The following is a 24,085-nucleotide window of genomic DNA, read 5'->3' on the forward strand; positions in this document are numbered from 1 at the left end:
CAACATGCTGGACCAATTTCCCAACTTCCCGAAACAGAGTCATGACTTCTGAACTGGTGGCTAAGGCTAATATGGTATTGGGTGCACATTAACATGGCTTGCAGGAAAAAAAAAAAGTAGGCTAAGCCTACGGGCTACACACACAAAACCAAGAAATGACAACTGTGACTGCTACTGTGCATATTTACCAACAGCAGCAATATTTACAACAGCAAAGTCACAATTACCAGTAACTCAATATCTGGAAACAAATTCAAATAGTCAGTGAAATCAAGCTGAGTGAGTGATTCCTCCTGTTGCTGCTGTTGTTCACTACATTCAGGTGATGTTAGACAGAGGAGGGGGTGGGGCTTAACTCTTAACAAGCAGTGAGCTAAACAAACACAAATGGTGCTTTTCTGAAATATGACTCATATTAAGCTCGTTGAATAAGTGGACGGCGACTTGTCAGAACCGACAAGGAAGTTATGTTGTTGGATTTATAACTCACAAGATTCGACAGTCGCTCCACTGTCACGTCTCATATATGTGCGGGTTATCGATGAGGCAGCAGCTTCTCTCTCTCTCTCTCTCTCTCTCTGGACGTGCTGGACGTGCATGTGAGGGAGCGCGCGCCGCGGGGCAGCCCCCCCCGCCCCTCAGTGAGGGACAGAGCGGAGCAGCAGCGGACAACACACACACACACACCAACGTACATACACAATACCGTGTGTATTACAAGGAAAAGCGTACGGTAGATAACCGTGGCATTTTTACAGCGCGGTTGTTTACATCCTCATGCACAACAGGAATGCATTTATTGAAAAAAAAAAAAAAAAAACATAAAAAAAGGGCACTTTTTAATACGAGGCAAAAAGGGCAGGGGCTCAAGCACCCTTTGGGCCCTATGTGTGCACGTGCCTGCGTGTGCTGGTGTGGTAACCGTGGTAACCCCCCCCCCGCTCCAGGCCCCACAGAAGCTGTCGCTGTCGACCCAGCAGGAGGCCGAGCGTCAAGCCATCCAATCGCTGCGAGGCGGAGGAGCTCTGACGGGGAAGTTCCTCTCCACATCCTCCCTACCTGCAGGTACGATCTGGATATCACTTACTTATCATGGGATGTATATTATCACACATTCTTGTCAACAGTTGTGGAAGATTTTCTGTTTTTTTTTTTTTTTGCAGGGGTGGGGCACGACTCAGAGACGCCCAGCTCTCACTCCGCCCATTCCTCATTACTGCAACATGTACTACTACTGGAGCAGGCCAGACAACAGACAGCCATGCTAGCTGGTACACACACACTCACGCACACGCACACACACACACACACACACACACACACACACACACAGAATAGCGTGTACATAGTACATTTATGTACTGTATACAAACTTATATTTAGACACACATCTGCATGTGCCATCTTGTGGTATGGGCAAAGTGCAATTCAATTCAATCTCGCACTTTATGCACTCGTCACTTTAGCACATGACACTTTAATCAGCACTCTAGCACTTTATAACTCTTCTGTAATCTTTTGATCCCCTTTCTTTTGGCCAGTTAGCTATTGGTCTATGAATGTTGTTTATGTTACAGTATAGTATATGTTTCTTGTTTGTTGTCAAGGGTATACTGTATCAAGGTGCATTGTTTTATTATCTTAGTCCTGCCTTTTGTACTTTTTACCGCCATTAGCTTAGCTGCTCAGACACTATTGTGTCCCTAGGTATTCTTCTTTCTTTCTTCTTCTTTCTTCCGAGGAACTCATACATCCGATGGGTGAAAACTCACCAAACTTTGCACAAAGGTCCAGTCCCATGCCAGAGTTCCTCAGCTGTAAACTCAAGCCAATAGTCCTGATGGTGGCGCTACAGCAAGCGTCTAAAGTTCATAACAAATCAAACATACGTGCTACAGCTTCACAACTTCCATCAAACTGTAGCCTCAGTATTGAAGAAACTTTTCTACATTTAAACCCATTATAAATTATGAAGTCCATCACTCTCACTCTCTCAAAAACTGTAAAACTCCTCCCACAATTTTTCCACAATTGACACCAAACTTGCTATTCTCCTGTTTGGTGCTCAGAATTGCTTAAATTTGCCAAAAATAGCCCGGACCCGACCCATCGCTGCCCGGCAGCTATAATTGTTTTTAACACCAACCTGCTAATGGGCCTGGGGATGTAAAAATAGATGTTTGTTCATTAATATGTACTGTCCCCATGTCAGATGTCCACCTGTAGTACCCGACTCATCGTCTTTTTCCTCTGACCCTCAATCCGCTCAGTCCCCATGTACAGCCAGTCGCCCCTGGTTACGGCAGAGAGAGGCGTGTCCGGTGGCATCCGCTCCGTCAACAAGCTGCCTCGCCACCGCCCGCTGGCTCGTACCCAGAGTGCACCTCTGCCCCAGTCGCCCCAGGCCCTCCAGCAGCTGGTGGTCCAGCAGCAGCACCAGCACTTCCTGGAGAAACACTACAAGGTACACATGATCACACACTCACAAACACAACATCTACAAGTGCACATGTTTTTATACGTCAGATTATTTTGCATTGTATAGATGCTGTCAAAAGGGACGGAACTCCCCAGGCCGCCACCCACCCACCCAGAGGAGACTGAGGAGGAGTTAACAGAGACCAATGACATGCAGGAGGATGACGGAGGGATGGGCCCTCACAGGTGGGGCATTAATGAGAACTAATCAGTCAGTATAGTGGTCAGTGACAAATAAAAAAATGTTTTAAATAAATGAGAATTAATAGGTAAAAAAGTGTTTTTAAAGCATCAGATTCGTTGAAATGTACATTTTTGTATTCATGTTGGTTTTATTACGTTTGAAATGACATTTTTTATCTGAAAGCCCTGAAAATATCAAATGTGTAACCACAAAAGAATAATATAGTATTAGAATAATAAATATTATATATTTTATCCACCTACAGTGGATTTAAGTGTACATAAAAATATACTTTCTTCTGAAAACATTAAATTGAAATTTTAATGCATTTTAACAACGCTGGGAAGGACATGTCCTCAACACAAAAAGCTTTTCTTTTAAATAACATGTGACAAATATTGTAAAATAGTGTTGCATTGCAAAAGTTATTTTCCTGTGTATAGTAAATAGATTTTTGAATGAAAAAAATACTAGTTACACCACCTGACAGTGGGTTGCATCTCGTCATTGACCCAATATTGTTTGTAACTCCGCCCTAACACTGTGAACCGCCAGGCTTCAGAAGGAGGGCTCCGACGACAGCACCCCCTCCTCTGAGAGACTGGGCGTGCACCTGAAGAGCGAGGAGGAGCACGGGGGCATGCACGTCAAAGGAGAGAGCACCGAGAGCGAGCTGGACGAGGAGGAAGAGGATGAAGACATCATCCAGCTGAGGGAGGGGGACGAAGACGAGAGGGGGAGCTACGGGCAGGTTTGTATAAAAACTACCGTGTTTTTGCCTCCGCACAGACCCAATCAGCTGTTTGACATCAAACGTTACGACATCACACTGATAGAAAAATAGAAATTAGGATGTTTAGAGTTCCAATACTAATACTACTGGTAGAATCATGTGGTGGTGAGTCTAGGTCTTGATCCACTACCACATAGTTTTTCAATGAACTTTTTCAGTTTTCCCCGAAATCAGATTTTCTTACCTGCTTTGAATGCACCAGGCTGTGTAAGCTACAGTACACTTGCAGGAACATTGAAATATCTAGCTAACAAATAGTGAATGCATGTTTTGAATTACTGAATAATAAGCAAATACAATGTTTAAAGATGTTGGACTACTTATAAAATCAATCACATTTAATTTAAATAGCACCTTTCAAACAAATCAAATGCAATTCAAAATGTTTTACAGTTTGACTGAAACACATAAGCATCATATGAAGTAAAATCAGAAAGGACTCAGAGACCAATGCACACTGCGCCATGACGTATGAGTGGTTAAAATGTTATTAGATTTAGAAAAAATAGAAACAGTCATTAAAATAAAGATAAAAATGAATAAAAACATCACAAAAAAGTAATAAATGAAAGAAACAAGGTCAAGAATAAAAGACGATAAATCAGTGAAAACAATAAAATTCAACAAATACTGATAAAAGTAATAGAGTAGCTATAAACCATAGAATTCCAGACATTATATAAAAGCCAGATTAAAAGATTTTCAGTTTACGTAAAAAAGAAGAAACTTTTAAAATGATCATGATGATGCGTTTTTTTTTTTTTTTAGAGTTGCTTGACGTCACTTGAAAATCAGTTGGATTAAATACATTTGGAGCATAATGGCTGGGTGGATAAATGATACATCCTGATGTGTGTGTGTGTGTGTGTGTATGTGTGTGTGTGTGTGTGTGTCAGGTGAGATGTGGCGGGAATCGCCGCATTGAGTCCAGAGTTAGTCTCCAGCTCAGGACACTGGTTACGCAGCTTCGTCCCACAGAGGGATGAATCACGCGAATGCATCATCACCCCCCCCTCCCCTTCTCCTCCTCCTCCTCCCCTTCTCCTCCTCCTCCTCCCCTCCGTTTGTTTTATCTCTCACTTTGTTTTGCCGTGTTGCAGATGTTCTCCATGTTTTCACTGTCTGACTCATCGCAGCCATCATCAGTCTCTCTGCTCCTCTGTTAACTCGGGTCCGAACCTGAGGCGGCTGCAGCTGCAGCTGCTGTTCACCTTCACACAACTTGTTGTCATGTAGACCAGAGATCCTGCTGTGTGTGTGGTTCACGATGCTTTACAGAGAGCTGACATATAAAATGTTTATCTGTCCATTATCCGTCAAAACTTAAGTTTTTTTTTTTTTTGTGATCAAGTTTTTATTATTTCACCCCCCCCCCCCACACACACACCTTTTACCATATGCCCACATTAAATCATATTCACAACTACATAATTGGCATACATATACCACTGTACATCGTACATACATAAAATGTATATATCATAATTATGTGAGCTACAGTATTGTCCCACCCTTATCCCACCCATACCACCCTTACCCCTCTGGCTTGTTCCCCTCCCCTCCCCTTGCTGGATTCAAAACTTATGTTTGATAAAAAAACCCTGTGTGCTTTAAAGGGACATTGTGTAACTTCTCCCGTTATCTATTCACGAAAATCGATTATTTCGTTCACAAGTATGTTTTTCATTAATCAGTAATCACCCCCACCAACAAACTGAAGTGTTCCTTTCAGCTCTGAATTTGCCGTTCATATCATTCATATCTACATGGAGCGGGTAAGCTCGGTGCTGGCTGCCATGTCGTTGGAAAGTCGGAGCTCTGAAATGATACCCGAGTTTCACTGTGGACAGTGTTTGCAAAAAAATAAATAAAAAAGCCGCTTGTATTCGGGGGCGGGGGGGGGGATTGAATGGATCGGTCTAAAATGTGTGCGTGTGATCACGTTTAACTGCACAGACACGCACACACAAGGGATGAGTCATCAGAAGAAAAAAGCTTTGACATTTTACAGGAAGTGAAAAGGGCAGGATTCAAACCTGAAAACTGCACATTTACATTCACAGAGTTTGTCCAAAAAACTCCTGAGACCGCCTTCACAGCAGGGACACACACACACACACACACACACACACACACACACACACACACACACACACACACACACATTGCACACATTGCACACACACTTGTTGGTGTCTGGGCAGAGCTAAACTCAGAGACTTGACACACCTCACACACACAATTGTTGACGTTGCGGTGACATCACAAGGCGATGACTCAACCACTGGACTCGCTGCTCCGTGTGTGTGTGTGTGTGTGTATGTGCGTTCCTTTATGTCTGCATATCTACAAGTGTGTGTGTGTGTGTGTGTGTGTGTTTTAGTGTCCACCCACACATGATGAGTCACCCAGTTTGCAGCAGGGAGCACAGCAACACTTCCTATATATAGACTCTACACAACATGTGTGTCTGCTGTGGTTACACAAACCTACACACACACACACACACACACACACACACACACACACACACACACTGTGGAGGCTGCTGATCCAGACTGTCAGTCACAGAGTCATGATGTATGAAAAGGGCTGCAAGGTTTAGCGATCAATTAACCAATCAGTATCAATCAATCAATCCATGTCATTTATAAAGCATGCAACTGATTTTTATGAATGAGATTTAGCATTACAGTAACTTTAAGTGTGTGTGTGTGTGTCTGTGTGTGTGGGGGTTTGTGATGACAGAGAGAGAGACAGGAGCAGTGGTGTTTCACTGTATCACCCACACACACACACACACACACACACACTGCAGTGAATGGACTGATGTGTGATTCATCCTTCTGCTCAGACTCCTAACTTTCTCTGTCTCTTTTCCCATCAGCCCTTGCAGCAGCTGGGTGTGTTCCAGTCCTCGTTGCCCCACAGACCTCTGGGAAGAGCGCAGTCCTCTCCCGCATCCACCGTCAATCCCATCAAACACCTCTTTACTACTGGTCAGTATGTGTGTATATAGTGTGTAGTGTGTAGTGTATGTGTGTGCATCTGCTTTGTGACTGAATGAGAGTTCGACATCAGCTGTCCCGGTGTCGGTCCACCACCTACTGCAAGCTACGATGCTTGTTGCTTAGCAACAGAGGCCTGACTCATTTCTGCTGAAGTGAATGAAACGCCACTAAATTTAAAGTAGCGTTTCGTAACATTTGATCATTTGTTGTGGTGATTTATCACCGGCTGATGATTTCTCTGTTGTTTTGTTGTTGTCGTTTTCTCTCTTCTTTGTTTAAAGATGTTGTCATTTCAATTATTAATAATGTATATAAAGACCACTCCCTGAATTTGTTTCTAATTAAAACGCTTCTGAGTTTCAGGGGACATCTCTACTCTCCCTCTGTAAAATGATTTTATTATGACATGAAAAATCTTTTTTTAAAACAGCAAATTCAATATTTGCTGTTTTTCTCAGAGTTTGGAACAAATATTTTTCACTTGAACTTTTGGTAACACTTTATATGAAGTACACACTATTAAACATTAGTCACTGAATTCATCATTTATAACATATGAATAGTCATTAGTAGAGGTCGACCGATTAATCGTTTTGGCCGATTAATCGGCGCCGATAGGACGTTTTACAAACTATCGGAATCAGCGGAACTTGGTTCCGATAGTGGCCGATGGCTGCAGTTTTTTCCACAGCGCCATAAACTGCTTCTTCCCTGCCGCTCTCTGTCTCTCTGATCACTGAGGGGCGGGGCTGCTCTTCACACACACACAGAGCATGGGAGAGAGAGAGACGGGGCGTGTGCAGCGGCAGCAGCGGAGAAGTGACCCAGGTGAGGGTACTGTAGGTGCGGTGCGACCGCAGTAAGAGAGAGGCGGCAGGTGGAGGGGCTGACTGGAACGAAACTCTCTTGTTATTTAATGAGAAACACTGTAGTATTTTCTCTTAATCATATAAGGGTTCCTGCATAGATAATGTGGTGGCGGCTGCCACGCTAAATATCTCACCGCCACCAGCTTACGAGTCAGTGTTTTTTTTTTTTCCCCCCTCCGGCTTTTTGTGCTTTTATTTTGAAAGGACAACTAGAGAAAGACGGGAAGGAGGAAGAGAGAGCGCCGCTTTAGCTTCAGAGTTGGGGCAGACGCACAATAATGGCTCTTTACACTACAACGTTGGGCTCTATGGGCTCTACTCGACTTGGTTTAGGTCCTTTTCGTATCGGCCGATAAATCGGCTATCGGCTTTTTCCTGCTCCAAACTATCGTTATTATATCGGAATTTAAAAATCCACTATCGGTCGACCTCTAGATTAGTATGTAGTTTATAAACACAGTTAAAAATGTTTTTCATCATTGATAAGCACTAACTGTATTTATAAACTATATACTAATGAGTATTCATGTGTTATAAATGAATAATTCAGTATTTATTAATGCTTAACTAATGCTTACCAAACTTTTTCTTCTTGTGTTATTTTTGTGTTTTATTGAAAAATAAATTGATTTATCAGTAAAAAGGAACACAATCAGTAATTGTAGACCCACATTTACACCTGGCCCCATTTACACTAAGTCTTAAGATCTCAGAGACTCACCTGCACGTAACGGACATTTGCTGATATAGCTCAAAGGAGGAACAATGATTATGATATTCATGGCTTGAGAAGCAGCGAAGTGCAAAATAATTGTAATGAGGCATTTTGTCTGAAGTGACAGGTTGTTTAATGAGGCCGAACGCTGTTGACACTGCAACATCTTCTCTGGAACCCTGTATGTCTGCTGCAGTGAAATGGGCCGCTCATCTTTCACATGTAACCACTGACCTCTTGTGGAGTTTGTTTGCCACTACAAACAACAGTGATGGCATTTGTTGTTGTGTTGACGTCAGAGTTCTCAGCGGGCTGGAAAATCCAAACCCGACACGACCCGACCGAGTTAAAGCCGGAGCCCGACTCGCCCGAGTTTATCACGTTCAATATTGAGCCGGAGCTCGACAGGCTCACACCCGGCGTCACCAGGGGGCTAGTTGTGAACCACATAGTAAATCAGTAAAAACAACAAAATTACTGGTCAAGATACACTGCCTGTCCAAAAAAAAAGTCACCATATGGATTTATCTAAGCTAATAGGTAAGAGCCTCTCATTGGATAATTACTGCATGGATGATTGGATGACAACTTATTTAGCCCTAACTGATGCAATCTAATTTCTTAAACAACCATGTTGGAAGACACATCCTGTGGTTGTGGAGAAGATGTAAATCAGTTTCAGAAGGGTCAAATTATCGGCATCAAGCAAATAAAACATCTATGGGGATTTCTGAGACTGCAACTGTCCAACTCATTATTACAAACTGGAAGGATAGCGTGGAAACATCTTCTTCAAGAAAGAAATGTGGTCCAATGTGACCACAGAGTCCAGACCTTAACCCCATTGAGAAACTTTAAAAAAATTAATGTTGTGACTTTGCAAACGATGCAACAGCAAATACATGTCCTAATCAAAGCTAAAAGCGGTCCAATGAAATATTATGGTGTGTGACTTTCTTTTTGGGACAGGCAGTGTACAAGTGTCATAGAGAGGAGCTATCCGTGATTCTGACATGGAGCAGAAACATTTTAACAAGAAAATCAATCAATCAATCAATTAAATTTTGTTTGTATAGCCCTTTACAATAGCCAGAAGGTACCCAAAGTGCTTTACAACAAAGCCATAAAACAATACATAAAAAAAAAAGACAGTGTTGGACAGGCTGAGTGCAGGCCTAAGTTATCGTCCCGTTGGGCCGGGGCTCGGACTAAAACAAAAAAATTGTGAATAGTATCTTGTATTTCTCATATTTCATACTGGAGGTTGCAAGCCGGGGGGGCTATCCCAGCTGAGAGGGGTGGGATATGCTCTGGAATGAGTTTTCCACTTCCGACCTCTGTGCTCAGTTTTCAGTAGCGGTCACACACCTCAGCTGTCTCTCTATTGGCTTTTCTGCAAAGATGTTTGGTTTCTCACATCTGTCTCTCTCTCTCTCTCTCTCTCTCTGTTCCTCCAGGGCTTGTGTACGACAGTCTGATGCTGAAGCATCAGTGTGTTTGTGGCAACGCTCACATCCACCCAGAGCATGCTGGGAGAGTGCAGAGCATCTGGTCCAGACTGCAGGAGACGGGCCTGCTGGGCCGCTGCGAGGTACACACTCTCTCACACACACACACACATGTTTGTATAGCTATCTTTGTGAGGACACTCAATGACATAATGTTTTCCCTAGCTCCTTACCCTAACCTTAACCAGCCAAAACAAATGCCTAAACTTAATCATTACTCTCAACCTAACTTAAACCTAATTATAATAACCTAGTTATTATAAAGTCTTCAGTGTTGGGAATGTTCACTTTCTAGATGGACTAGTTCAAAGTTCAGTTCACAAATTTAAAAATGAACTAGTTCAGTTCATAGTTCAGAATTCAAAATTTTGAACTAAGTTCGCGGTTCCAAAACTGAACTCAGCCCATATCGAACCACAGACAGCAATTATTTTAGCAGTTTTAACCAGTATTAGTTATAGTTACTACTTTACTTACCCCAAAAAGTAACTGAGTTACAACGTGATGAAAGTAATTACCAGGAAAAGTAACTATTGCGTTACTATTTTATAAAATTCTCAAATATGTCAAATTACTTGGACTTCCCTCTCTAACCCCCGTTCATCTTTTACTAACCAACTGGGTCAGTATTCCTCCACACAGACAGGCTCCGCGAAGCGCTGTATCACTCCGCCTCTTCCAGCGCCGCTGATCCAAACAGCCGATAGGTGTTGCCAGATCGGGTGGTTTTTCCGCTACATATTAACGCCTGTTTACAGTGTGTTTTAGCTGGATTTTTGCCCTGAAGGCTCTATAGAAATCTGGCACACTCCTGAACGAAGTCATACTTTGAGAGAGCGCCATTCACAAACGCCAGAAAGAACCGAAAGTGAGGACCGGCCAAAATGTCCTCACTTACCCAGAATGTCCTCACTCTGATGGTTTAAAACTCAAACTGGTCCTCACATGTATAGCTGTACAAGTGTACACACACACACATACACACATTCTTGTACCTCTGGCTTTGTGGGGCAAATGTTAATACATTCTCTTGCCCCTTACCCTCAGAAACTCCTAAAGCTACTTTTAACCTTAATCCTCAAACAGCTCTCTGCAGGTTTGTCACAGTGAGGAGCAGCCGTGTTTTTTCCTTAGGAATAAAGGATCATCTCCACATGAGAACCACAAACACACACTCAGATGTAACAAACAATGTCCAAACTGGACCTTTGCACTCACAGCAAAGCTCCACCTACAGTGTATATTCACCGTCGCTGCACAACGGACAGTTATCCCATAGAAAAGCCCTCACGGTAGTTCATTATCATTGTTTACTGTATATACAGTATCTGTTTACACCCACCATCTCATGTATAAGAGCTCTCAAACAATAAGTAGTGAACAATAGTTAATTTTTTTTTTCTTCCCCCTAATGTGCGAATTAGAAATGCAAAACCTCACTCAGTCTGTCTCTCCGTCTTTTGTGCGAGCAGAGGATCCGTGGGCGTAAAGCGTCTCTGGATGAGATCCAGTCTGTTCATTCAGAGTTTCACACCCTGCTCTATGGAACCAGTCCACTCAACCGACACAAACTGGACCACAAGAAACTGCTGGGTAGGTGTCTGTCTGTCTGTCTGTCTGTCTGTTTCAGGTTTCAGCTTTATTTATTTAGCACACATTTATATTCAATGGTGCAAGGAGGGAGCAAAGCCGATTGGCTTGTACATAAGTTCCACCCCTGTCACAAATTACAACAAAACAAATTTCTATGGCTAACAAATAAACATAGAGAAAAAAAAGGAGATAAAGTGCATACATAATCAACATTATATGAGCAAAAATGAGCAAAAATGAAGAGGTAAAGAACAAAGTGATCAGTAACAAATAGAGACAATAGAAATAAGGTATAAAAAATTCATAGATTCCTGTCTGTCTGTCTGCCTGCCTACCTGTCTGATGCTCAGACGCTACGGTGCCTGTAAACTTCTGCTGATTGGTTGTTTCAGGTCCAATCAGCCAGAAGATGTACGCCGTTCTTCCCTGTGGAGGAATAGGGGTGAGACAGTATTTCTCAGTTTTTGCACCTGACGCTGCTCTGTTGTCTCTCAGTTTGAAGCCTAACACTGAGCTCTGCGCCGCAGGTGGACAGCGACACCGTGTGGAACGAGATGCACTCGTCGGCGGCGGTGCGCATGGCGGTGGGCTCGGTCATCGAGCTGGCCTTCAGGGTGGCGGCGGGGGAGCTGAAGGTACACTAACACACACACACGCAGAGATATTCACCGGTGTGTACGCACACAGAGACAAACACTGAACGTTAGCTTTTGTGTGTGACATGTTCTTCACTGTTTTTACACCAGAACGGCTTTGCAGTGGTGCGTCCGCCGGGTCACCACGCGGAGGAATCCACGGCCATGTAAGCACAATCACAACATGACTGCTACACAACCAGATATTTCATTACTTCACATCTTGGTGGTGGCTAACAGTGCACTTTTTTGTATGCATGTATTTATGTGTGTGTGTGTGTGTGTGTTTGTGTGTGTGTCTTTGAACAGGGGGTTTTGTTTCTTCAATTCAGTAGCTATCACTGCCAAGCTGCTGCAACAGAAACTCGGAGTGGGCAAGATCTTAATTGTGGATTGGGTGAGAAGCACTGATACACAAATACACATATTATCTGGGAGCATTTGAATCATTCATAGAGATTATAGGTAGAGATGAAAAAAATAAAGGCTCTGTAAAATTGTAAAAAATTAGTGAGTATTTTAATGGTCCCATGGTGTAAAAAGTTACATTTCCTTATCTTCTTTGATCGTAAATCAGGTCTAGGCTTCATATTAAAGGTAGCGTAGGAGATCCTGGTAAAACGGTTGGAGCAGGCTACATTTTTAGTCCAGATGGCACTTCGATACATGCGTAACGATCCAATGAATTTGTTGGTGGCATTCAAAATGATCGGATGGTGTTTATCTGTTCCACAGGTGACATTTTTCATTTTTGTGAACAAGCATCAAATTAATTGGTTGCAACTGCGGATTTCAAGCAGTACAGTCAAAAATGCTCCAGAAAATAATCTCCCACCTTTAATACTGTGAAAATATAAAAGCCTCAGTCCACAGAGAAATGCACTGTTTTTTTTTTTTAAACTGAGCCTTAAAACCAGCTGTCTGTCAGGACTTCTGTAACTTTGTGATGTCAGAGCGAAGCAGTCAGCCTTGCCCCCAAGCCCCGCCCACCGGGAAGGAAAAATCCCACTTTTTTATTTTTTTTGCAAACGAGGTTTCATTTAAAAAGAATAGCAGGCTATTTATTTAAATAAGCTTTTACATACTTATTCATTATTTTTTATTTTGTGCAAGAACCAAAAAACTAACCAAACAAATACTGTATGACACAGAACAGTAAAAAATGGAACCAGACATATTTAAATAAGCTTAACAAACAAACATGAATTAGCTCATTTTTGGAGCTTATTAGTTCAAACTATGGAGATGATTCATTTTCATCTGTATGAACTGGGCTTTGAACTGGCACTAACTGCTTGGTCAGTTTGTACCAGTGCCACACTGACCTTGCTATAAAACTAAAAACATAATTTTATACACATTTCCCCCAAAACACAGCCTGGCAGTTGTCGTCTCAAGGATTTCTGCTCGTTTCAATAAAGTTCTGTGGGTTTGAGTATTTATCCCACTGACCTTCTCTCTGATGTCACTGCGACCTGTCACTGCAGGACATTCACCATGGCAACGGCACCCAGCAAGCCTTCTACAGTGACCCTAACGTCCTCTACATCTCCCTCCATCGGTACGACAATGGAAACTTCTTTCCAGGCAGCGGAGCTCCTGAAGAGGTACACACACACACACACACACACACGCACAAGGTAGAGGTTTCAGAAATAGTTGAACCTGCGATGTATGTCCTACTTTCTGAAACACATCCAACTATAACACCAGTGTTTGGTCCACTGGAGACCCTCACTGTCATGGATGCTCTCCCTCTGACATGGAGCTGCATGCTGCCTGTCTCCTCGGGGCTTCAGTAAAGTCTAATATTAGTAGAAATACTAAAATGTCTGAATATAAATCAGATGTGGGCTGAAATTCATTAAAAATAAATGCAGTGGTGACAGCACCGTCCCTTACCCATATTACAGTTTTTCTCCATTTTTCGAAACAGAAATTACATTCTCAAAACAACATGGACAAACCTCCAAACCACTTGGCCACTTGCAGTGCTCACACAATGCCAAAGAGACGCTGCATTATGGGGGCACTGACTATTTGTATGAGAAGGAAATTTAGTTTAAACACATGAGTGAACTGTTTTGAGAGAGAGAGATGCACTTTTTCAAGTGATCTATGGTGTTGTGAACTGTAACGCTGTTTTGCCAAATCTTAGAGTTTTGAGAATTTCTGTTTAGTGAAATGAGCCAGACCAGTGGAGAAAAACTATAATACTGACATTCAGTGTGTCAAACCAAAACACATGTATTCTTATGGCCTGATAAATGCATTTCCTTCCTTCATCAAACATTATCAAAGCAGAAATATTAAAGTGTGCATTCCCAACACTGACAGTGAGTTCTGTCGTCCCTTTGCTGGAGCCCGTCTCCATCTCTTGGGGCGTTGCCAGTACCAGCTGTCCAGCAGTCAAACAGTGTGAAAATTTGCTGCGACTGCTGCTTCCTCTTCTCCTGCTGATCGTCCTCCTTTACTCTGCTGATTCTTTTTTGGGCCCTTTCTTTTGTTCAGACATTGACACACATGTGCATCCTCCCTGTTTCATCTCACTTTATTATTTTTATTTATTTAAGCAGATAAAAGACCCATTAAGATCAAGATCTCTTTCACAAGGGTGACCTGGCCGAGGAAGGCAACAGCATACGTCATAGTGAATAAAAACAGATAGATAACAATAACAAAACAAACACTGAAATATAAAAGTGGCAGCAATTAGACAGATAAAGTGCGGAAGGTTTCGAGTAAAATACATTTGATCATTTCTGTTCAGATTAGAGGGTATTTTTCCGACTAAGAATAAAGATCCCATAGAAAACGAAGCAAACTGTGGAAGCAAAAAGTACATTTAAATTTTAATTCTACAAAAACGCTGACTGTACATTCATATTCCTGTTATTCATAAACAGAATAAGATATTATCTTGACATGGTCCAGTTCTTCTTAAATACTCACCATCTGCTGGACTGGACAGAGGAGCTGGTATATGTAATTGTTTTTTGTCTCCTGCACTCTGCTCTGCAACTTTCAACTGGCTTCAATAGAATAGAATGTTAATATAATATGATCTATCTATACATAATATAAATAATTTAAATTATTCAAAAGAGAAAAAAAACAATTAATTTGCTTACTTCACATACTAACATTCATTTGTCAAGCTTCCTGATGCTACATTATGTGACAGGTTTGTGTGCCATCTAGTGGTCTGATCTGTCACTGCACAACCAGTGGGACCAAGGAAAAATACTGTTGTTTTGTTTCATATTTTACTATATATTTTATTATTTCATTTATTACCATTACTTCCACACACACACACACACACACACACACACACACACACACACACACACTAACAAAATACACACATTAGAACAATAACACAAGTAATTGGGTAATCTCTCTGTGCAGGTGGGGTCGGCTGCAGGTGTTGGTTTTAATGTGAACATAGCTTGGACTGGAGGAGTGGAGCCCCCTATGGGTGACGTGGAGTACCTCACTGCCTTCAGGTAAACACTGATATTACAATGTAGTTGATGTTGTATGCTGTACACATTATGCAGTGCAGTCTTCAACATATTTCAGCTTATGTGTGATATTTATCTAATTGACAATTAACCCTTTTGATTTAATGTCATAGATAGATATAGATAGATGAATGGATGGATGGATGGATGGATGGATAGATAGATATATCTATATATCTATCTAGATATGGATGGATGGATGGATGGATGGATAGATAGATAGAGTTTTTATTGACAATTGCGCAAGTAAATTACAGTAGAGGCACATTGGAATTGTTGTGCGTGCGTCTCCACGTAAAAAAAAAAGTAAGCAATTAAGAAACTTAAAAAACAGTACAATAAAGTTTAAAATTTAGGACAATGTCAATAAGTGCAGACAACAAGAGCAGAATAGAGAATGGGCAGGACTTGATCCACATTATAATTAGTACATACTGCCTATGAACACTTGGTGCTTGGACTGTTTATGGAGAGTTGATGTTGTGGTGTGTCCACTATGAGAACACCTGAAGGAAACAAGCTGTAAAAATGTCCACTGTGTGTCCATGTGTGTGTGTGTGTGTAGGAGTGTGGTGATGCCCATCGCGCAGCAGTTCAGCCCAGATGTGGTCCTGGTGTCCGCAGGCTTCGACGCGGTCGAGGGTCATCAGTCTCCTCTGGGAGGCTACAACGTCTCCGCCAAGTGTGAGTACCGCTCCGGTTACCGTAGCGACCTGACAGGGGGCGGGTGGGTGGGTGCTTTTTGATCGCCGTCTCAACAGCGGTACATGATGGGAGAATAAGGTTGTAATCATGGTTTCTGGTGTGTGTGTGCCTGGCAGGCTTCGGTCAGCTAACGCAGCTGCTGATGGGTCTGGCGGGTGGGCGGGTTGTTATGGCGCTGGAAGGCGGTCACGACCTCACCGCCATTTGTGACGCGTCGGAGGCCTGTGTGTCGGCGCTTCTTGGAGACCCGGTGAGACAGCCAGATTACCATCCATTCTTACTCCTGTTTTCATTCCAAACATTCAGTGCTGGAGGTGTCGCCCACCGTCTCACAGCTCTGTGCTGATGTGACGTGACTCTAACCCATTTGAGTTAGGGCTGGGTGATATGGCTTATAAATAATATCTTGATATTTTTAGGCTATCCCAGAATACACGATATTTATCGCAATATACACATTTTCTCCAAAATTACATCTTGTAGGCTAAATTCTCAAATGGTGCAAATGTGGCGATTTTATAGTACAGGTGGGAAACAGGGGCATAATCAAATATCATAATATTTTTAACCTCGATAAATACCTCGATATTGCAAGGGATGACTACTGGTGCATTCACAAAATATTAACAAAATTAGATTTTTCAAAACTAATCGTCAGTAATGAGGTTATCAGGACTAAGTGGGTAAAGACAAATAATAGAAGAGGCTGGTAAGTACATCATTTCCTTTCCTTTTTCAAAGGAGGTTAAATGGAAAGCAACTGGACTTAGTTATTATAACTTTGAAATACTATGACCTGGGCAAATGAGAATATGCACCGGCCTACATAATTTACTGTAATGCAGCCTTGAAAACAAGGAAAAGAGGTCGTATCACGATATAACGATATCCAAAATCTAAGACGATATCTAGTCTGATATCACAATACGATATAATATCTTTATATCGCCCAGCCCTAATTTAGTTTAGTTAGTTATTAGTTTTATATATATACTTATGTTTATATAAGTATATTTTGGGGCTTTTTTGCCTTTATTTGACAGTATAGTTGAGAGAGACAGGAAATTGGGAGGCAGAGAGAGGGGTGGAGCGCCACATTATGTAATAATGTAAAAGAAATGTAAATCATGATGTAATAAATAAATGATAATAATAGTAATAATAATTAATCTGCCACATTTTGTAATTAAATTCTTGAACGCAATATGTAATAAACCTTGCTGCATTTTGTAATAAGTTGTTACATAATGCACTGAATTATTACATTTTTTATTTTAATTTTTAAAAAAGTGCAAAACCCGCATTTTGTAATAATTTGTTGCATTATGTAACAACTTATTACAAAATGCAGCAAAATTTATTACATACTGCGTTCAAGAATTTTTTACAAACAGTGGCAGATTATTACAAAATGTGGTGCTACTACATAACGAGGTGAAAATGTATTACATTATTACATAATGTGGCACTACAAGGGGGAATGACATGCAGTAAAGGGCTGCCCGATGCAGGATTCCAACTGGGGCCCACTGCCCCACCATTTGAATTTTAAAGGAATAGTTCAACATTTTGGGAAATTTGTTCAAATACTAAGATAAGATAAATGCACTTTATTATCCCATTTATGGAAATTTGTCTTGGGCATGAAGTGCATGGTGCCATTTTCTGTGCCAATTTTACAACACTGCCTTTTCAGTGTTCAGTAATGTTCAGTACTGTAATCTGGCCTTTAGTCTGAACAGTCAGAGATCAAAAAACCATACATCATTTCTTTGGTCTTATTATTGGTAGCAAGCAGAAGGAAGTTGCTCTCACACAGAACTGCAATCACTAGTTTCCAACAAGCTTCAAATGAACATCATCTCTTAACCCCGCTCACGTCTAAGAGCTGAAGTCAGGATTGAGGAGGCAGACATAAAGAAACAGTGTGCAACAGCCTTGCCATTCAAACTTTAAGATTTCATTCATTAAAACTTTACCTGCACTGATACTGATACATGAAATGACTAGATTAAATGAAAGCTGCTCAGAGTCCCTTAACTTTTACTTTCTGTCAACAATATAACCACAAGTCAGCACTTTGCTGACTAGTTAAGTCAACTGTGTAAGTCTCACAATGGAAAACACACAACTGTGTTCATAAGGTACGCGGTTAAACTGAACTTGTTAGCGTGATGATGACTGATGATTTGAAATTGAATGAAAAGTCTTTCATCAGGTGATTAAATGATGATTAACTGTAAAACCAAATGAATCTAAGGTTTGAATGGCCATACTCTATAATGCTAAGCTAGGCTGACGTAGCGGATTAATGTGTGTTTTTTGTTATCAGTTGATTTCATACATTAACACACACTCTCTGTCCTCCTCAGTGCGACTCAGTGTATCAGTGGCCTCAGGAGAAGCCGTGTCCAAAAGCCTGCGCCTCACTGGAGAGAGTAATAGAGATCCAGAGTGAGACTCTCTCCCCACCAACACACACACACACACACACTCACACACACTCACATGCATACAGTAAGAATGCACAGTAAGTTGTACAGCATGTCTGATCCTGTGTACGTCTCTCTCTCTCTGTCCCCACAGGTAAACACTGGTCTTGTCTCCAGAATTTGTCCCAGACAAGCGGCCACTCGTTATTGGACAGCCCCCTCGGTGCTAAGGGCCAATCGGAGAAGGACGAGGCAGACACAGTCAGCGCCATGGCCTCCCTGAGTGTGGATGTGGAGCAGCCGGGCTCCGTTCCCGACAACTCAGAAACCAGCAGGTCAGCGGCTGTGATGACTCTGTGATAACATTACATAACATCCCATTATGAAGAAGACTGTGTACAGATACACGCAGAATAGAGGTACAATAAAAGCCCACGTGCAGTGTCTAACAATGGCTCCTAACCATGACAACAGCACACAGCAACCAGCACAGTTGCATTTATCACAGCATGAAGCGCTGTGCGTATTTATCTACCACAATGTATTTTGTCTATTTCAGGGCTGGGTAATATAAACTAAAATAGTACCTTCCTGCAGGGCGTCTTTGGGATTATAATCATTATATATATATATATAGAGTATATATAAGAGTCCAGAGCAAAAAAAACACCCTCTGATGGATCAATTAAAGGCATCAGCATATCAGCAGGACTTTAAAGAGCTTTTCTGAACTGTCTACAGTTTGTATTTATAACATTATACTGAGGTGTTTAAATTCCCTCATTACATCTATTATATTTTGGAGCTGTTTATTGGTTTTAGTTCTTGCTTATTTTTGAAAATAAGACATGGTCAACAATGCCTGATGCTCTTGTCGAACCACATTTAACAGAAAGAAGAGGCAATTTACAAACAGCTGAAGACAGGACCGCTGATGCTTTAGATGGAAAGTTTAGTCAAAGGAGCTGGATGTAAGAATGTGGCCAAATTCAAAATATTGCAGCACATTAAAAAATTTAAAATCTCGTCTCGTTATCGTGAACCCAATGTCATGTCTCATCTCGTCTTGTGAGATGAGTGAGATCGTCACACCCCTACCTTTTTAAATAATGGATAAAATTACAGTGTACTTGCACTGAGAAAAAGGAATATTATGCAAAAAGCTAGGTGTGTGTCCAGGAGAAAATGAGCCACTCCGACATCTGTCCTCAGGTTCTTTTCCGCTTTCAGCCGTCTCCATCTTTCAAACACATCTCCTATGCAGATCCTGGTTTTATTTTTGCTTTTGTCAAGATGTTTGTGAGTCATAGTGAGGTCTTTTAGTAACGTCTGACATAATCCACAATGCTTGTAGTTGCAGCTCAATGGGAACTGGCATCCTGGATGCTGAAATAGTTAAGTTTACAGTAGTTTAGCTTAGTTTAGTTTAGTTTAGTTTAAAGCAGATATCAGCTTCACGGCCGTTTCGGCTAATGCTGCGTTCAAGGCAGGCTTTTGAAACCGTAAGTTACAGCTTCAAGTCACAACTACGACTTGGTAGCGTTCCAGGTAACCCGTAGCTCGTGTTTTTACCATCCTGTTGTCTGTGAAAGTTCCCTATAACGGCCACTCGTAACTTCCGACCCGTGAACTCGTACCAGATCGAACTGGTATGACTTCACAGGAAGGAAAAACACAAAGTACGAGTTTCTTTGAACGCACCATGAGTTAGCAGCCCCCGCCCTTGTCAGGCATCAATTGGTCCTCGTGCTACGTCACCACATTCACGCGCATCCCTTGGCTGCACACACAGCCCTTCATGCCGTTCTCTCTCCTCATTGGATAACACTTGTATCCCACAAGGAAAATTTTCTCCTCGGGTTACAGCAGAGCAGAGTGACGGAGAGACTCGTGTTTAGGCTGAAATACTTCATGTAAGTGATTGCTGACGGAAAATAGGACTATTTAGGACTTATATTAACAAAAACATTCCACTGATATCTGCTTTAATTTAGCTTAGCTTAGTTTAGTTTAGTTTAGTTTATTTTAGTTTAGTTTGGTGTAGTGTAGTGTAGTGTAGTGTGGTTTAGTTTAGTTTAGTTTAATTTAATTTAGCTTACTGTAGTTTAGTTAAGTGTAGTGTAGTGTTGTAGTTTAGTTTAGTTTAGTTTAATTTAGTTCAGTTCAGTTCAGTTTAGTTTAGTTTAGTTTAGTTTAGTTTAGTTACCTTTATTTAGAATTGTGAGTAGACCAGGGCCAGGCCTCATTTACAGTGCAGACGAGCAGTATAATATACAAAACAAAACAGATAAGGAAAAAAAATCAATATATACACAGTAAAATACAGGAAGCTTATCAGGAAAAAACAAGTACAAACAGAGCTGCAAATACATTTTTAAATGCAGATATTCTAACTGGATTTACTTTTTTTCAAATTAACATGATTCCTTATTCTCTGGTGACATAGCTATAGGGTGATTTTATGATTAATTGCCATACATTTCTTACATGTAACTGTTTTACAGCTAAATGTATTTAGCAATTTACCTACATTTATTTTGGCTTTAGTTTTTGAATTAGCTTTTGTCTATATTTCTACATGTGATGAATGATGTCAAACTGTCCACAGGTCCACAGAGGAGCCGATGGAAGAAGAGCCTGTATTGTAGGAGGAGTTTAAACAAGAAGCACACAAAAAAAACACATTCACCTCCTTCTAGCACCTCCTCTTCATCTTCCTTTTCTTCTTCCTCCATGGAGTATGTGTTGGTGCATGCACACGAGGTGGAACTGTGCCGCTGAGCAGAGCTCCCACCGGCCCGAGGGCGAGGACATTACGGAGGTCGGGAGAAGGACGACGGGGCTGTGAAAAAAAACTTTGGACATTTTTTTTTGGTTCATCAGCCCAAAGGAGGAGCAGACGACTTGTTAGCATCTCCATGGAAACCAGAGGAGGGGAGCGTCAGCAAGGATACACCTCTTGTAACCTGTACACTTCACCACCTGTACACAGCACCACTGAATCTCTCCCCTCCACCCTTCAGTCATTCTTTTGTCTTTTTTTATTTCATCCCGCGACTCCTCTGTCTCCAGCGAAGGACCATGACGACCGTGGGGAAACCTTTCGCCCAGAATCGCCGTAAAAAACATAAAACAAAAACACATCAGGCTCCGAGTGGACGACTTGTCTTCTCGTGAGTCTTGCCGGTGCGGCGGAGGGACGGGCTGAGCAGACAAGGGAGTTGGAATAACACTTTTTTTTTCTTAATGAGCAAAGGAGGAGGAGGAACTAGGTGCCTTTTTATGTCCACAACAAAAAATGAAACCATCAAACCAGAAACCACAGAACACCACCGCCGCAGCACCTCAGAAAAAAAAACAACCAGCCAATCAGGACTGAAGAAACACACTGACACGCACCAACTCACCTACGAACATACATACACACACACACACACACACACACACACTGCTGTTGTGTCAGTCTGTCACTTCATTTTTGGGTCTTTGTTTCTTCATCTGGATGCCTTAATTTGTTCTTATCTCACTCTTTAGCAACTTTAAGAGAGACAGGGAGAGAGAATCATGAGAGTTGATGTAAATAATATTTAAAAAATGTATTAGATCTGTATTCTCTTTCAAACCTAACAATATATTCCCAATGGATTTTTTTTTTACTATTATTTGTATTTTACTGAGGGAATAAAAGCCTCCAAAGCCATCAGTACACACTAGAAACATCCAATAAAACTCTCCGTTGAATATTAAAGGTAATATCAGTAATAATATTCAATCAGACTTTTTATGGACTCTGGTGAAAGTGTCTCAGGATCAGCTCAGTTTCAGCAGTATTCAGTGTTTTACACACACACACACACACACACAGTAATAATCAATGGAGCTTCACTTCACTGTCAGCACTCTCTCTCTCTTTCACTCGTTTGAATTGAGTCATGTGACCTGAGCCCCGCCTCCCTCTTCTCTAAAGGCAATTGTGGCCCGTCTTTTGAAAAGCCACAGTGACCACCATGTTTTTTTTTTGTTTTTTGTTTTTTTGAATTGTAATATCTGTTTGGTGTAAATACTGTCCTGTCTTGTTGCCCACGGTTACGTCACAGCAGACTCAGTGTGGTCACTTTTCTATATCTGTACATACATATATGTATAAATAACAAAATACTTTCTCTTTTTGTATAAAAAAAGCAAAAATAATATTATATATATTCACAGATACACACACATTTACATACATATTACACACATACACAGATACACACACACACACACACGGCTATATATATTTATGTAAACAGTGATTTATCCAAACAGATTGGATTTATGACTATATTATATTTGGAGAGTTGATGTTTTAGAGGTTCAGCTGTTTGACAGGGAGTAAGCACTGATGTCGTCCAGTTAGTTTTCAGATGTTGAGGATGGCTGGATGTTGTTGTCATGGTGATGGCGGTTGTCGTCGTTGGCGGTTGTCGGGAGGAGAACGGCGACCTCCAGCTCCTCAGACGGTGCTGCCCTCCACAGGCAGACAGCACAGGGGGTCATTAAGGTCAAAGGTCACGACTGGGTGAATAAGTTGGTCCATCGATGGTGCAATTTTTTTTTTTTTGTAGTCCAACAGGGAGTTAGCTAGCCCCTCCACGGCTCATGATATTCATTAGCCCTAAACGTCGTACCACATATCACAGTTCTGGATCGCTATAGCTCCTGTAACTTCAGACATTTCAGTCACTGAGCAGCACGTACAAACTGTTTAAAAATGTGGATCATCAAATGTCAGTATACTGTACATGTGAGGCAACAAAAATAAGACAATTTACCTTCATTAAACTTAGAGACAGCCATGTAAACGCAAAAATGGTCAAGACGCACCCAGAGACTGGTGCCAGGCTAATAACAGCTAATGTTAAGGCTGTTCAGCTTTGTTGATAACAGTTTTTGATCCAAAAACAACTGTAATTGATATTTTTTATAATAATTAAGATAAACTTTATTTGTCCTGCACGAGTGCATTCACAACATGCATTTAGTGTAGGGTACACACAGGGCATAGTAGGCCTACATGTGGTGCACATAAGCAACCATCCAAAACAACTGTAATTTATATTTTTTATAATAATTACATGACAAAACAATGTAAATATATGTCAGTCTTACAACTTGTTGTGTTACTACAGTATGCACGTTGATGCCACCTGTAAACAACTACAGCAGCAGCAGTGAGTTGGAGAAAATGAAGTCTTAATAAGTTGCACACAATTGCATTTTAATCAGCTCAGCCCACTCACTGATGGTTTAACTGCTGTAATTAGTTTCATGAGGATGAATCCACAATGTGTGATATGTCAATGTACAGTAAGGACAGAGATCTGCTGACTCAGGATTGGATATCATCTACTAGAGTTAACACTGTGACTAAATTAGACAAAGTTATTTTAAATGTCAGTTTCTGGAGTAGAAAACACACAAGTTTTTAATGAAACTGCTTTCTTGAGTAACGCCCTCAAGTCTGTCTACAAAATAATGTGTGGAGAAGGAGCCACACACTCTGATTAGACTGACTACTTCACACTGAGGAGATGCATAAAAAGCTAGCTTCATATTCTCAGTGCTCTTACTCTTAACAGATCCAGACTGTACG

The 24,085-nt window shown here is 41.3% G+C and overlaps 1 protein-coding gene across 1 annotated transcript in view; it reads left to right on the plus strand.

The window, feature by feature from the left end:
- The window catches only part of hdac5 (histone deacetylase 5), a 48,511-nt gene extending 25,074 nt beyond the window's left edge, over positions 1-23,437 (plus strand). Inside the window, exons 10-28 of the mRNA XM_083977447.1 lie at positions 948-1,065; positions 1,164-1,271; positions 2,271-2,464; positions 2,546-2,664; positions 3,218-3,413; positions 6,343-6,454; positions 9,508-9,641; positions 11,031-11,151; positions 11,544-11,593; positions 11,679-11,786; positions 11,898-11,953; positions 12,096-12,183; positions 13,274-13,393; positions 15,198-15,295; positions 15,879-15,997; positions 16,135-16,268; positions 18,391-18,472; positions 18,605-18,785; positions 21,059-23,437. Coding sequence (XP_083833573.1) covers positions 948-1,065; positions 1,164-1,271; positions 2,271-2,464; positions 2,546-2,664; positions 3,218-3,413; positions 6,343-6,454; positions 9,508-9,641; positions 11,031-11,151; positions 11,544-11,593; positions 11,679-11,786; positions 11,898-11,953; positions 12,096-12,183; positions 13,274-13,393; positions 15,198-15,295; positions 15,879-15,997; positions 16,135-16,268; positions 18,391-18,472; positions 18,605-18,785; positions 21,059-21,098 — 2,178 coding nt within the window. The 3' untranslated portion in view covers positions 21,099-23,437. The remainder of the gene's footprint in view (positions 1-947; positions 1,066-1,163; positions 1,272-2,270; positions 2,465-2,545; positions 2,665-3,217; positions 3,414-6,342; positions 6,455-9,507; positions 9,642-11,030; positions 11,152-11,543; positions 11,594-11,678; positions 11,787-11,897; positions 11,954-12,095; positions 12,184-13,273; positions 13,394-15,197; positions 15,296-15,878; positions 15,998-16,134; positions 16,269-18,390; positions 18,473-18,604; positions 18,786-21,058) is intronic.
- The last annotated feature ends 648 nt before the right edge of the window (positions 23,438-24,085 follow it).

Source organism: Trachurus trachurus (genome assembly GCF_905171665.1).
Source record: "Trachurus trachurus genome assembly, chromosome: 8".
Classification (NCBI taxonomy): domain Eukaryota; kingdom Metazoa; phylum Chordata; class Actinopteri; order Carangiformes; family Carangidae; genus Trachurus; species Trachurus trachurus.